The sequence below is a fragment of the Physeter macrocephalus genome, chromosome 13 (assembly GCF_002837175.3).
Source record: "Physeter macrocephalus isolate SW-GA chromosome 13, ASM283717v5, whole genome shotgun sequence".
Taxonomy (NCBI): Eukaryota; Metazoa; Chordata; class Mammalia; order Artiodactyla; family Physeteridae; genus Physeter; species Physeter macrocephalus.
This window is the reverse complement of record NC_041226.1, coordinates 5,022,940-5,036,473: the sequence shown is the minus strand read 5'-3', so window position 1 is coordinate 5,036,473 and position 13,534 is coordinate 5,022,940. Positions and strand designations below refer to the sequence as shown.

Sequence of the window (13,534 nt, the reverse complement as noted above, 5' to 3'; positions counted from 1 at the left end):
CCGAGGCAGGGGACACGGGTGCGAGCCCCGGCCTGGGAAGATCCCACGTGCCGCGGAGCGGCTGGGCCCGTGAGCCACAACCGCTGAGCCTGCGCGTCCGGAGCCTGTGCTCCGCAACGGGAGAGGCCACAACAGTGAGGGGCCTGCGTACCGCAAAAAAAAAAAAAAAAAAAAAAAAATTAAGGTTGGAGCTTTGAGGGGTCGGGGAAATGGCTTAGTTAATTGAGAGACGAACATTTTAACAGCTTCCTCCTGTCCCTGTGCTTGTCTGCCAAGTAGTTAGTGTTATAAACAACATGGAAGGTAGCTGCTTTAAGGCACTTGGTGGTTAATCTTTCCTAGCAATTGGATTCTGTTAAAGTGAGGCACATGTATATTTTCTTTTCATCAGTCTGTTCTTAGCTAAGCGTGCAGGTTCATTTTAATTGCTCTTACAAAAAGCTAATACTGAAAAGGGTTCCCATTAGGTCTGCCTGATTGGATCCCTTTTTGCGACCAGTAAGTGGTAGAATCACTCAATAGCACTTGCTTTTGGGAAATAGTATGTGTATTTGGGCAGTTAGAAAATTAGACTTTTTTTCTTTTTTTTTTTAATGGCGAGAAGGAGAAAAAAAAAACCCCAAAACCCCACAGTTAATTAATCTACCAGAAAATTCAGAGTGGTTACTCTTCACTTTGTTAATAACAGTCTGTTTTCCATTATTTTCAGTTGTAGATGTTTTTATCTTGGAGGAATATTTTCACAAATGATGGCTTTTATGGCCATTTACTCTTAATGGTAACTCTGATGCCATCGCTGTGATTTGCATAGTACATAGAGTGGGGATTTCCTGTTGGGTTAACTCTTGTGAATACGTTAGTATTTCTGATGGTACAGGATGTTAGGAGAGGGGAAATAACTTGTGTGGCTCGGGGGTGCAGAAGCCATCTTGAGGAGGGAGAGGAGCCTTTGGAAGCTTTCTCTTGCTGTGAAATACCCCCCTTATGTGTCTGCTGTTTATAGACAGCTAAATTCTTTGAAAACAAACTGTTTAATCTGATAAACCAGATTGCCCTTTTCCTTTATGTCTTGTAGCTAATGAGTACTTATTTTAGTAAAGTTGATAGTAGTGATTTAAATTTATTTTATTGATTTATTTATTTGGCTGTGCTGGGTCTTCGTTTCTGTGCGAGGGCTTTCTCTAGTTGCGGCAAGCGGGGGCCACTCTTCATCGCGGTGCGCGGGCCTCTCACTGTCGCGGCCTCTCTTGTTGCGTAGCACAGGCTCCAGACGCGCAGGCTCAGTAGTTGTGGCTCACGGGCCCAGTTGCTCCGCGGCATGTGGGATCCTCCCAGACCAGGCCTCGAACCCGCGTCCCCTGCATCGGCAGGCAGACTCTCAACCACTGCACCACCAGGGAAGCCCGATAGTAGTGATTTAGACTAGTAGTATCTCTTTCCTACTTTCTGTGCAGTCTCTCCGTTTTTTAAAAATTTTATTATTATTATTATTTTGGCTGCACTGGGTCTTCGTTGCTGTGTGCGGGCTTTCTCTAGTTGCAGCGAGCGGGGGCTACTCTTCGTTGTGGTGCCCGGTCCTCTCACCGCAGTGGGTTCTCTTGTTGTGCAGCACGGGCTCCAGGCGCGTGGGCTTCAGTAGTTATGGCTCACGGGCTCTAGTAGAGCGCAGGCTCAGTAGTTGTGGCGCACGGGCTTAGTTGCTCCCCGGCTTGTGGGATCTTCCCGGACCAGGGATCGAACCCTTGTCCCCTGCATTGGCAGGCAGATTCCCAACCATGGTGCCAGCAGGGAAGCCCAGTCTCTCCATTTTTAATAGCCTTTTAAAAATCATTTCATTATATGATTTTATTTTAATTTTCTAACACAATAGGTTCCCAAACACAAGTAGGTTTCTGGGGCTAGACCATCTTATAAAAGTCTTTTTAACCTGAATTGCTAGTAGTCACTAGTTGGAACTCTGAATCCAGGGAACATGGGCCATTGTGGAGGAGAGCGAGAAATAAAAACGGAACTTTCCATGTGTAGGTTGTAAAGTTGATTAGGCCTATGTCTCTTGGTTCTGTTTTCTTTTGCATTGGTTTCCTTTTCCTTTAGCTTCTCTCCACCTGATGGCCATCTTATATCATCAGAGATCCCAGACCGTCCATATCAAACCTGACCAAAGAACTCTGCCCCAAGGCCTCTGGCCAGATTGGATCCAGTGCCCGACCTTGTTGCAGGGTCTACAAAAGAGCTTGTCAAAAAAACAAAAAAATTTAAAAAAAAACCCAAAAAAAACAAAAACAAAAATAAATAAATAAAAAACCAAAAAAAAACAAAAACAAAGGGCTTCCCTGGTGGCGCAGTGGTTGAGAATCCGCCTGCCGTTGCAGGGACGCGGGTTCGTGCCCCGGTCCGGGAAGATCCCACATGCCGCGGAGCGGCTGGGCCCGTGAGCCATGGCCGCTGAGCCTGCGCGTCCGGAGCCTGTGCTCCGCAACGGGAGAGGCCACAGCGGTGAGAGGCCCGCGTACCGCAAAAAAAACAAAAATAAAAAAAATAAAAGAGCTTGTGACTGACGGTCGTACAGAACTTGCACAGAGAAGTCGGTTCCCGTGAGGAAGCCTGGGGCAGGGGAGCAAGGGAGGGGGGAGGAACAGATGTCCATGAGAATCTGGATTAGATTCACCTGGCTGCAGAGAGGGGGTGGGTAGGGGCACGTGGGGTCTAGACTTATGTAAAACAGGGCCACCTAAACAGATTGTGGTTGGGGGAGGAGGGCCTTCCCGTAGAAGGGAGGGTGTTCACAGGATGGCACCATCACCAGCCAGCATGGAGGACCGTGGGGCACTTAAACATTTAAAAACATTTTTTAAAGGTAATACTGTTGACATAATTGTGATTAAAACCAGTAGTTTCCAAGTGAAATATGTAAGATGATTCATTGGGGACCAAAATATGAGCATTTCTAGTGTTTATTTTTATCTAAAAAGGAAAGATACAGGTTAAGCTTTACTGGTTCTTAATAATTGGTTGACACTGGCACCCATACTACTCTGTCCACGTGTGTAGTGGTCCTATGTCACTGCAAGTTGCATAGTACCAAAGACTAAGTATCACCCCTCTTATTCATTTGTGCTGTTGCAATCTATTATGATTCAAGTGTAGACTTAGGGATTACAGGATTTAATCTATTTCAGCTAAGCTAATTTTTCAAAAGGGACAGATGGCTCAAAAAGGTTGTTTCAAAAATAACCATGTAGTAATGAGGTATTCTGAACCATGCTAAGTTCTTCATGCAGATCATTCATTTAATTCTTTACAAGGTTGTAGAGGTGGGTGCTGTTATAAATGTCATTTGCAGATGAGGAAACCAATGAAGAGAGAGTGGCTTGGTAATTTCCCAGGGTCGGGTAGCAGAACCAGACTTGAACCTAGATAGCTTGGTTTTAGATCCTGTGTGCTCAGTGGCCAGGCTTTGCTGCTATCAAGACAGATAATTACTTAAATGAATTCAAACAAATTTGGTAGATAGGATCGACTATCTAATACCATAGTTTAGAAAGTAAAGGCTGTCAAGGAGATAGTCTTTTCCAGTTGGACCTATGTATGTATCTTTACGGAGATACCTTTTTCAACTTTGATATCCCTTAAAACTACATAGCCAAATAACTGAACTGTCAAATCACTCTATTAAAATCTATAACCCATAGTTAACAAAAGAGCAGTATTACTAAGTCTCATTGCTCTTACTTAATAATTTTTAGTGAAAACAAAATATTAATATAATAATTTGAAATGTTCATCTTAATCACATTTGTTATATTTTTAGTGTACATAATGTACATATATTATTTCTAAACAAATATGCATGTATTAGGGATATGTGCTCAAAATGATCTTATTGATGGGGATATGAGAAATCTTTTTTTTTTCCAAGACTTAGAGAAAACAGGGATAGGTCACTGTGTTCAATAAACAATTGAGAAGTCAGTGATCAGACCTTTAATATTTGTTTCCCCTGATTTTAAACCTGGTCATACCTTTGATCTTCAGAACCAGCTGAAAAAAGCACAGGGTAGGTTTCAACCCTATTCAGAAGCAAGAGTGCAGAGGAAATCATCCCAGACAGTCTTTTGCATGAAAGCTATATACTTGAAGGTTATGTTTTTAGGTTTCAGGAATTTCAGTGAAAGTTACTACTAAAAATCAGGGAAATTGAAGGAAAATCTTCAAAGTTATGAATAAGATTGAAAATTAGTTTATTCTGGAGAAATAGTAGTAGTTTCAACCTTTAATTTTTCTTTAATGGGGTTGATGAAGGTAAGTAAAGGAGACCATAATAGAAAGCCTCAAAGATTGGTTGTAATGTTACGTATTGCTTGTAGTCAGAAGATTAGCAGGAGGCTGACTTCACCATTCTCTACATGCCAGTTCCTTAGCTTATTTTATTTGCTTTTTTATTAGTAGGTCAAGCTTCATCATCATAAATGTTTCTAATATACTGTAAGATGCTGTCTTTTGTTTATCTACCTGCTCTGTGGAAGTTGTTAGAGTTCCCTGTTGTTTATTCTTTAATAAAATGTCCAAATTATGGGGATTGTATCTTCTGTTCAGTTTACAAAGCCATAGTTTGTTGGTCATTGGAGTCATTAGACTGTTGTACAATTACTAGTATTTTTCAGACTAATTAACACTGATTAATTGGTAAGATAATCTTAGTAGTATTGGAGATTCTACTGCAGGTGTACTTAGCCGCTGGATAGGCTTTATTGAAGGATATCCATGGTTGTGGATATCGATTCATGATCAATAATATCAAGGCATCATTGTCATATACTTTTAGCATTTCTCTGGAAAGCCTGTCAACGCATCTATCTTTACGAAATCAGTTCTTGGCTCTGACTAGCAGTGTGAACATAGAAGTTGTAAATCTTCGCTAAGTCTGTTGTCCTGTTCCTTTTTTGGGGTATTTAACGTCTTCCTCTGTTCCCTGAGTATCTTGTAAATTGGTAGTTCAATCTAGACACTTGGTTAAAGTTTAGGGATTTTATTTTGTTTTTTAAGGCAAGAATACTTTATAGGAATTGCTACATATTTCTTGGTGCACCACATCACGGGATGTAAAGTTTTGGCTGTTCATTTTGAATGATGCTGGAATGCATTGGGCGTTCAGGTCTGAGCCCCCCATTTTAAAGTTCCCCTCCAACCTTTAACCAAATGTTTTAGGTATCCAGGGATAATTATTACCCAATCCATTATTTACAATGATTTCTTCTGGATTTATTAGCCAGAATTATTCTCTAAACAATAACTTTAATGCCCCCTGAAATATGGTTTTTATGAGAAAGGTGGGGTAAAACTTTGATGCTTTCCTTTTTTTATATTCTTGTTTACAACTTCCACTGGAGACTAATAAACCACATAGATATTTGTGTAGTTGATGTGCTTGTTAATCCATTGCAGTAATTCTTTTTGATGAAAGTTGGCTCTTCAAGCCACACAAAAAGATATTCCAGGCTAATCTTGTACATTGTACATTTCCTGTCCATTACGTTGGATAGCCATATCTGTAAGTCGTCCTAGTTCCTTTTTGTGGAAAAAGGGTTTTTATAGGCCACAAACTGGATGGAGGGGAAATTTATTGATGTGGAGGCCTTTTCAGTGGACAGAACCTGAGAACGCAAACACACACACACACACACACACACACACACACACACACACACACACACTTTAAGATTTACAAAGAGGCATGAGTTTATACTGCTATTTCTAATTCCAATTTAATTTTAAAGGGCTTTTACTCTTCTGATTTTTACTATTGTATCTTTTTTCCTTTACGTTAAAAAATTTGATTACGGGCTTCCCTGGTGGCGCAGTGTTTACGAATCTGCCTGCCAATGCAGGAGACATGGGTTTGAGCCCTGGTCTGGGAAGATGCCTCATGCTGCAGAGCAACTAAGCCCATGCACCACAACTACTGAGCCTGCACTCTAGAGCCCGCGAGCCACAACTGTTGAGCCTGTGAGCCACAACTGCTGAAGCCCACGCTCCTAGAGCCTGTGCTCCACAGCAAGAGAAGCCACCGCAATGAGAAGCCCACGCACCGCAACGAAGAGTAGCCCCCGCTCGCCACAACTCAAGAAAGCCCGCCCGCAGCAACGAAGACCCAACGCAGCCAAAAATAAATTTTAAAAAATTATTTTTTTTGATTCCTAGGGGAAATTAACAGAATTCCTTCCTTGCTTTGTCTTACAGTATATCTTTAGTGGTTTCAAAATAGCAATATCAATGGGTTAATTCTAACAGTGTGAGTACTGAATGCTGTTTTAAGACTTCTTTGTTCTTTTTGTTCTTAGACTGTAGTTCAGTAGGCATGGGTAGTAAAAATCCTGTGTTTTAAAGTTATTTGAAGTCATTCTTTTATTTTCTTTGAATGCTTTATTTATTTATTTGTTTTAAAATTTACTTTATTTGGTTGTGTTGGGTTTTTTTTTTGCTGTGCGCAGGCTTTCTCTAGTTGTGGCGAGCGGGAGCTACTCTTCCTTGTGGTGCCGGCTTCTCATTGCGGTGGCTTCTCTTGTTGTGGAGCACAGGCTCTAGGCGCATGGGCTTCAGTAGTTGTGGCTTGTGGGCTCAGTAGTTGTGGCACACGGGCTTAGTTGCTCCGCAGCATGTGGGATCTTCCCGGACCAGGGCTCGAACCCGTGTCCCCTGCATTGGCAGGTGGATTCTTAACCATTGCATCACCAGGGAAGCCCTCATTCTTTTCTTTATGTAGTTCTACCACCAACTTGGTACATATTTAGGTCTGATTTATTTCTATTTATTTTCAATTTTAGGAATTTATTCTTTCTTTTTCATTTTAATTTAGTTTTTAAAAATACGGGTACAAAGTAACCTTTTTATAACCGTGTACATGTACAACAGTCTCACTTTTCATTGCTCTCTACTCTTTTCCCTTTCTCTATAAATAACCATTTTTATTAGCTTTTGATATATCCTTCCTAGTTTTAAAATATAAGCAAACGTGTGCGTGTGTTTATGGACATAATTGAAGGGTGCCTGTTCCTCAGCACTCTTCTCCACTTGCCTGTTTCTGGTTACTGTATGCCTGACCCCACCCCGTGGCGGTTCTCTGAGACTTGTCCTCGTTCCTTGTTTACTCCCCAGGTCCTCAGTGATGGACCTCTAGGGGTTTTATTAGCCGGCTTTGGGAGTCAATGTCTATTAATGGGAAGGAAAAAAAGTAGGCAAAAAATATTTATTAAACTCTGTGTTATTTTCTCTGTAAAGTAGGACGACTTTCTCCCCTGTTATTAAAGAGAAGGAAACTGAGGCTGAGTGATCAGTCACCTGCTCCAGGCCACGTGGCCAGTGAGAGGTGGGGCTGCAGTTCAGGGTTCAACTCTGGAGCCGAGTCCATGTCCTTCTGACGGATGGAGAGTAATGTGACCTGGCATTTCGGCTTCTCAGTGGTTGTTAGGCTGTCTCGTTGATGACTTTTTCATCTAATATTTCAGAGTATCTTGTTTTTCCTTATTTTTTGTTTTTTTTTATTTTTTGGACGGCACTGAAGAACCTGATAGTAAACCTCACTCTTCTGGTTTTTTTTTAAAGAATTTTTGAGAGTTACATTTTTAAATGTACAGTATAGAAAATGCTTTGTATACAACCAGTACTATCATAACAATGGGAATTGAAAGAGGAATTCTCCAGAAGCCTAAACCGTAACTAATCTCACTGTTTAAACTATGTAGTTCTTTAACTCAGTTTTAATAAAGGCCAAATTTATTGCATGTAGTTTTCTTCAGTTTTAACCTGAAACTGATGCCAGGAGCACGCGCATCCATTTCATGTTAGAATGGGTAATTTGCAGTCAGGACGATTATTTCTCCTCTCAGGTACCTTTTAAGTTATGAGGATCATCAATTCCCTATCTTGTCTTTCTCTTCTCTCAGCTTTAGACATAGAAATTCTTTCTCTGAAAAAGGTGTTGTCTCAAATTTCACAAAAATGTTTTTTTCTATTCTAGTTTGGGAATACTTGCTACTGCAATTCAGTTCTTCAAGCACTTTATTTTTGCCGTCCGTTTCGGGAAAAAGTTCTCGCCTACAAGAGTCAACCTAGGAAGAAGGAGAGTCTTCTTACGTGCTTAGCAGACCTCTTCCACAGCATCGCCACCCAGAAGAAAAAGGTTGGGGTCATACCCCCTAAGAAGTTCATAACAAGATTACGGAAGGAAAATGGTAATTCTTCTACTTCTTAATGTATTGCTTACGTAACAGGAAGATCAGGTGCAACAGGCATCAGCTGAGCATCTTTATGCCTGATGGTGCGTTAGCTGCTGAAAAGCCAACGGTGATATTCCTGTCTCTAACGCAGTGCCGGTTTAGTGAGGAGACAGTCACACAGTGATTACTGTGAGGTGTGATTGCTGTTTGAAGTATGTTGTACAAAGATCAAATTCTGTGTGCCAGGAAATGAGAAATCGTAATTTCTCTTTTTTGCCTGCCTGGCTTTTCTGTCAAGAAAAGTTGTGGGGTTTGTTTTTTTTTTCTTTCACTTATTGTTCATCTGTTGTTCTCATAGTGCTTTCATGTACGTTAACTCATTTGATCCTTACGATAACAAGATGAGAGAGCATGTTATTTCCCCCATTTTAGCCATGAAAAAAACAGAAGCTAAAAGACTTGCCAGGAGTCACACCCCAGGGCAAGGAAAGACCTAACACAAGAAAGTAAACTTTCTGGCTTAGGTTGGGTAGTTTTGACTTCGCCTCCTGTCCCCGCCCCCCTTTTACAAATAGTAACTGACTGCATCCTGCTTCCCTTTTCTCTCTTAAAATATTTTTCATTTAGTTTCCATAGCAAGCCCATAAGTTAGACATCACTTCCTCGCTTTCCGTGGTGTCACTGGCCCTCAGAGACGTTAAGGTCACCTGTCAAGCCCCACCCTTCTTCCCGACGTCGGAGCCCCGCGTTCTGTCCACTGTGGCGTGCTACCTCAGAAGGTTCAGATGGACTCAAGAAACATGTAGAATTCTGTTTGTCCGTTCGTTTGTTTGGATGTAGGCATTTCAATCATGGTAGAAATAAAATTGAGTAGTATTTTTAGTTTGATTTATTATCTATTAAATATAGTGATGTGCACACAAATATGACTTGAGAAGTCTTTAGTGTTGGTTTTTAAACACATCAGTGGGGAGGCCTGCCCTTAAGTCAGTTGACACTGTTCATTATCTCATGAATTGAGATGAGCATGGGTCATATCTCGTTCCCTAAAACATACGAAGATGCTGAAATAATATGACTCTAGGTTACTACTCTTGAATCTGATACCTGTGTTAAAGATTTTGTTCATTTTTCTTCATATACAAATACAGATCGGTTGATTAATTGCTCACAAAAACACATCTTTTTTGTGTTTCCCTGACTAAAGCTAAACCTACTTATTTTCTTGAATTACAGATGTGTATAGTATCTTCTGTTGGTAAGAAAGCCAAGTACAACTCTGTTAGAATGTGGACTGAGTGATTCAAGTCTTCTCAGAGAGTCTTTTTGTCTGTGTTGGTAGTAAATGTAGAAAATTTTGTCCCGGTAGAAAACTCATGTACTGTTAACCCATGGACAACATGGGTTTGAACCGCGCGGCTTCACTTATATGAGGATTTTTTTCAATAGTAAATACTATAGCACTACAGCATCTGCAGTGGCTTGAATCCACAGGTGCAGGCCAGGTACAGAGGAACCACGTATACAGGGGCCCAACTGTGAGTTATATGTGGATTTTCAGCTGTGCATAGGGTCACCTCTCCTAACCCCTGCTTTGTTCAAGGGTCAGCTGTACATGATAATTGAACATGCCATCCTTTCTCAGTGATTTTGTTAGTATTTTAGAAATGTTCAACATCGGAAACATAAACTTATACAGAATGCATATTATTTTCCTTTTCACGTAATAGTACATTTTCCTTGACCTTACTGTTTAGTAATATATCACATGTATTCTGTCTTAGTTTGGGCTGCTGTAACAAAAATACCATAGACTGAGTGGGTTAAACAATAAACATTTATTTCTCACAGTCTGGAGGCCAGGCAGTCCAGGGTTAAGGTGCCGGCAGATTCACTGATGGGTGAGGGCTGTCTTCATGGTTTGCAGACAGCCACCTTCTCGCTGTGGCCTCTTACGGCGAAGAGAGAGGGAGAAGCAAGCTCTCTCGAGTCTCTTATGAGAGCACTATTCTCAGCCCTTAAGACCTAAATGACATCCCAAGGGTCCCATCTCCAAATAGCATCATGCTGGCGATTAGGGTTCCATCATATGAATTTGGAGAGGGGCAGGTGCATGCAGTCCATAACATTATCTTTACATGAACAATGATTTTTAAATTTAGATCGACTCTCCTGCTGAACGCAGAGTTCACGTTTCTGTGTTTTGAAAGCTCTGTGTGGTTCAATACCTGCAGCTTTATATGTTTGCTTATCAAAGCTGGGATATCTTTCCGGTATTTGTTATTTTTTAGTAGTTCAATTTTTTTGAATTTTTTTTTGTGTTTAGGCAGAGTCAGTTGATACACAGTAGACTTCTTAATTACTTTGTTGAATGAAATTGATTCCAGAATGAATATTCCAAACCCATCTTTTCATAAGCTTTGTTTCATTTTTCTATACCTCAGAGATAATATTTAATAGACAAGCATGTTTTTTACTTGATGTTGCTGGCTTTTGTAAATATGTTTTGATTTTTGGCTTTTGACTTTTTCCCCGCTAATTAATGTAGAGGAGAGCATGCAAATCAAAGAAGATTTAATAAGGTATCCATTGCATAACTCTCGTGAGATTTTATTGACTGGTTTGTTTTAAATCTCTGGAAATTGTGTTACCTATTTCAGTATCTCCACTAACTTTCATTGTTGGAGTGTTCTTTTTTCTTCATATTAGTTTATTAATTATACAGTCTTTTACTGTTCTTTTCATGATTACCCTAGAGATTACAGTATGTATCCTTGACTTATTAGAGTATATTGTAAAAAATATTTTAACCACTGCCCCCCCAAAATTCAAGTATTCTATAATACTTGAACTCCATTTGCTCCATCCAGCATTATCTAGTATTGTTATACATTTTATTAAATCTTTTTTTTCGTAGATCTTCGTCGGAGTATAATTGGTTCATAGTACTGTGTTAGTTTCTGTTGTACACCAAAGTGAATCAGCCATATGCATATATATGTCCCCATGTCCCCTCCCTCTTGAGCCTCCCTCCCACCCTCCCTATCCCACCCCTCTAGGTGGTCACAAAGCACCGAGCTGATCTCCCTGTGCTATGTGGCTGCTTCCCATTAGCTATCTGTTTAACATTTGGTAGTGTATATATGTCCATGCCACTCTCTCACTTCATCCCAGTTTACCCTTCCCCCTCCCCATGTCGTTAAGTCCATTCTCTACATCTGTGTCTTTATTCCTGTGCTATCCCTAGGTTCTTCAGAACCTCTTTTTTTTTTTTTTAGATTCCATATATATGTGTTAGCCTACGGTATTAGTTTTTCTCTTTCTGACTTACTTCACTCTGTACCTCTCCTGTTGCGGAGCACAGGCTCCGGATGCGCAGGCTCAGCGGCCGTGGCTCAGGGGCCCAGCCGCTCCGCGGCATGTGGGATCTTCCCGGACCGGGGCACGAACCCGTGTCCCCTGCATCAGCAGGCAGATTCTCAACCACTGCGCCACAAGGGAAGCCCTGTTTTTAGTTTTTTAAGGATCCTCCATACTGTTCTTCATAGTGGTTGTATCAATTTACATTCCCACCAACAGTGCAGGAGGGTTCACTTTTCACCACACCCTCTCCAGCATTTTTTGTTTCTAGATTTTTTGATAATGGCCATTCTGACCAGCGTGAGGTGATACCTCATTGTAGTTTTGATTTGCATTTCCCTAATAATTAGTGATGTTGAGCATCTTTTCATGTGCCTCTTGGCCATCTGTATGTCTTCTTTGGTGAAATGTCTATTTAGGTCTTCTGCCAATTTTTAAATTGAATTGTTTGTTTTTTTGATATTGAGCTCCACGAGCTGTTTGTATATTTTGGAGGTTAATCCTTTGTTGTTTCATTTGCAAATATCTTCTCCTATCCTGAGGGTTGTCTTTTTGTCTTGTTTATGGTTTCCTTTGCTGTGAAAAAGCTTTTAAGTTTAATTAAGTCCCATGTGTTTATTTTTGTTTTTATTTCCATTAGTCTAGGAGGTGGGTCCAAAAAGATCTTGCTGCGGTTTATGTCAAACAGTGTTTTTCCGATGTTTTCCTCTAAGAGTTTTATAGTGTCTGGTCTTACATTTAGGTCTTTAATCCACTTGGAGTTTGTTTTTGTGTATGGTGTTAGGGAGTGTTCTAATTTCATTCTTTTACATGTAGCTGTTGAAGAGGCTGTCTTTTCTCCATTGTATGTTCTTGCCTCCCTTGTCATAAATTAGATGCCCATATGTGTGTGGGTTTATCTCTGGGCATTCTATCCTGTACCATTGATCTATATTTCTGTTTTTGTGCCAGTACCATACTGTTTTGATTACTGTAGCTTTGTGGTATTGTTTGAAGTCAGGGATCGTGATTCCTCCAACTTCTTTCATCAGTGTTTTATAGTTTTGTGAGTACAAGTCTTTTGCCTCCTTAGGCAGGTGTATTCCTATGTATTTTATTCCTTTTGTTGCCGTGGTGAATAGGAACGTTTCCTTAATTTCTCTTTCTGATTTTTCGTTGTTGGTGTATAGGAATGCCAGAGATTTCTGTGCATTAATTTTGTATCCTGCAACCTTACCGATTTTATTGATTAGTTCTAGCAGTTTTCTGGTGGCATCTTTGGATTTTCTATGTATAATATCATGTCACCTGCAAACAGAGACAGTTTTACTTCTTCTTTTCCAATTTGTATTTCTTTTTCTTCTCTGATTGCTGTGGCTAGGACTTCCAAAACTATGTTGAGTAAGAGTGGCGAGAGTGGACATCCTTGTCTTGTTCCTGATCTTAGTGGAAATGCTTTCAGTTTTTCACCATTGAGTATGATGCTTGCTGTGGGTTTGTCATATATGGCCTTTATTATGTTGAGGTAGGTTCCCTCTATGCCCATTTTCTGGAGAGTTTTTATCATAGATCGGTGTTAAATTTTGTCAAAAGCTTTTTCTGCATCTATCGAGATGATCATATGATTTTTATTCCTTAATCTGCTAATGTGGTGTATCCCTTTGATTGATTTGCGTATATTGAAGAATCCTTGCATCCCTGGGATAAATCCCACTTGATCATGGTGTATGATCCTTTTAATGTGTTGTTGGACTCTGTTTGCAAGTATTTTGTTCAGGATTTTTGCATCTATGTTCATCAGTGATATTGGTCTATAAGTTTCTTTTTTTGTGACACCTGTTTCTGGTTTTGGTATCAGGGTGATGGTGGTTTCATAGAATGAATTGGGAGTGTTTCTCCCTCTGCAATTTTTTGGAAGAGTTTGAGAAGGTTGGGTGTTCGCTCTTCTCTAAATGTTTGATAGAATTCACCTGTGAAGC

At 40.3% G+C, this 13,534-nt stretch overlaps 1 protein-coding gene across 1 annotated transcript in view; it reads left to right on the top strand.

Annotated features, from left to right (window-relative positions):
* USP12 (ubiquitin specific peptidase 12) overlaps positions 1–13,534 on the top strand; it is an 80,077-nt gene that overhangs the window by 40,157 nt on the left and 26,386 nt on the right. Inside the window, exon 3 of the mRNA XM_024125958.3 lies at positions 8,018–8,231. Coding sequence (XP_023981726.1) covers positions 8,018–8,231 — 214 coding nt within the window. The remainder of the gene's footprint in view (positions 1–8,017; positions 8,232–13,534) is intronic.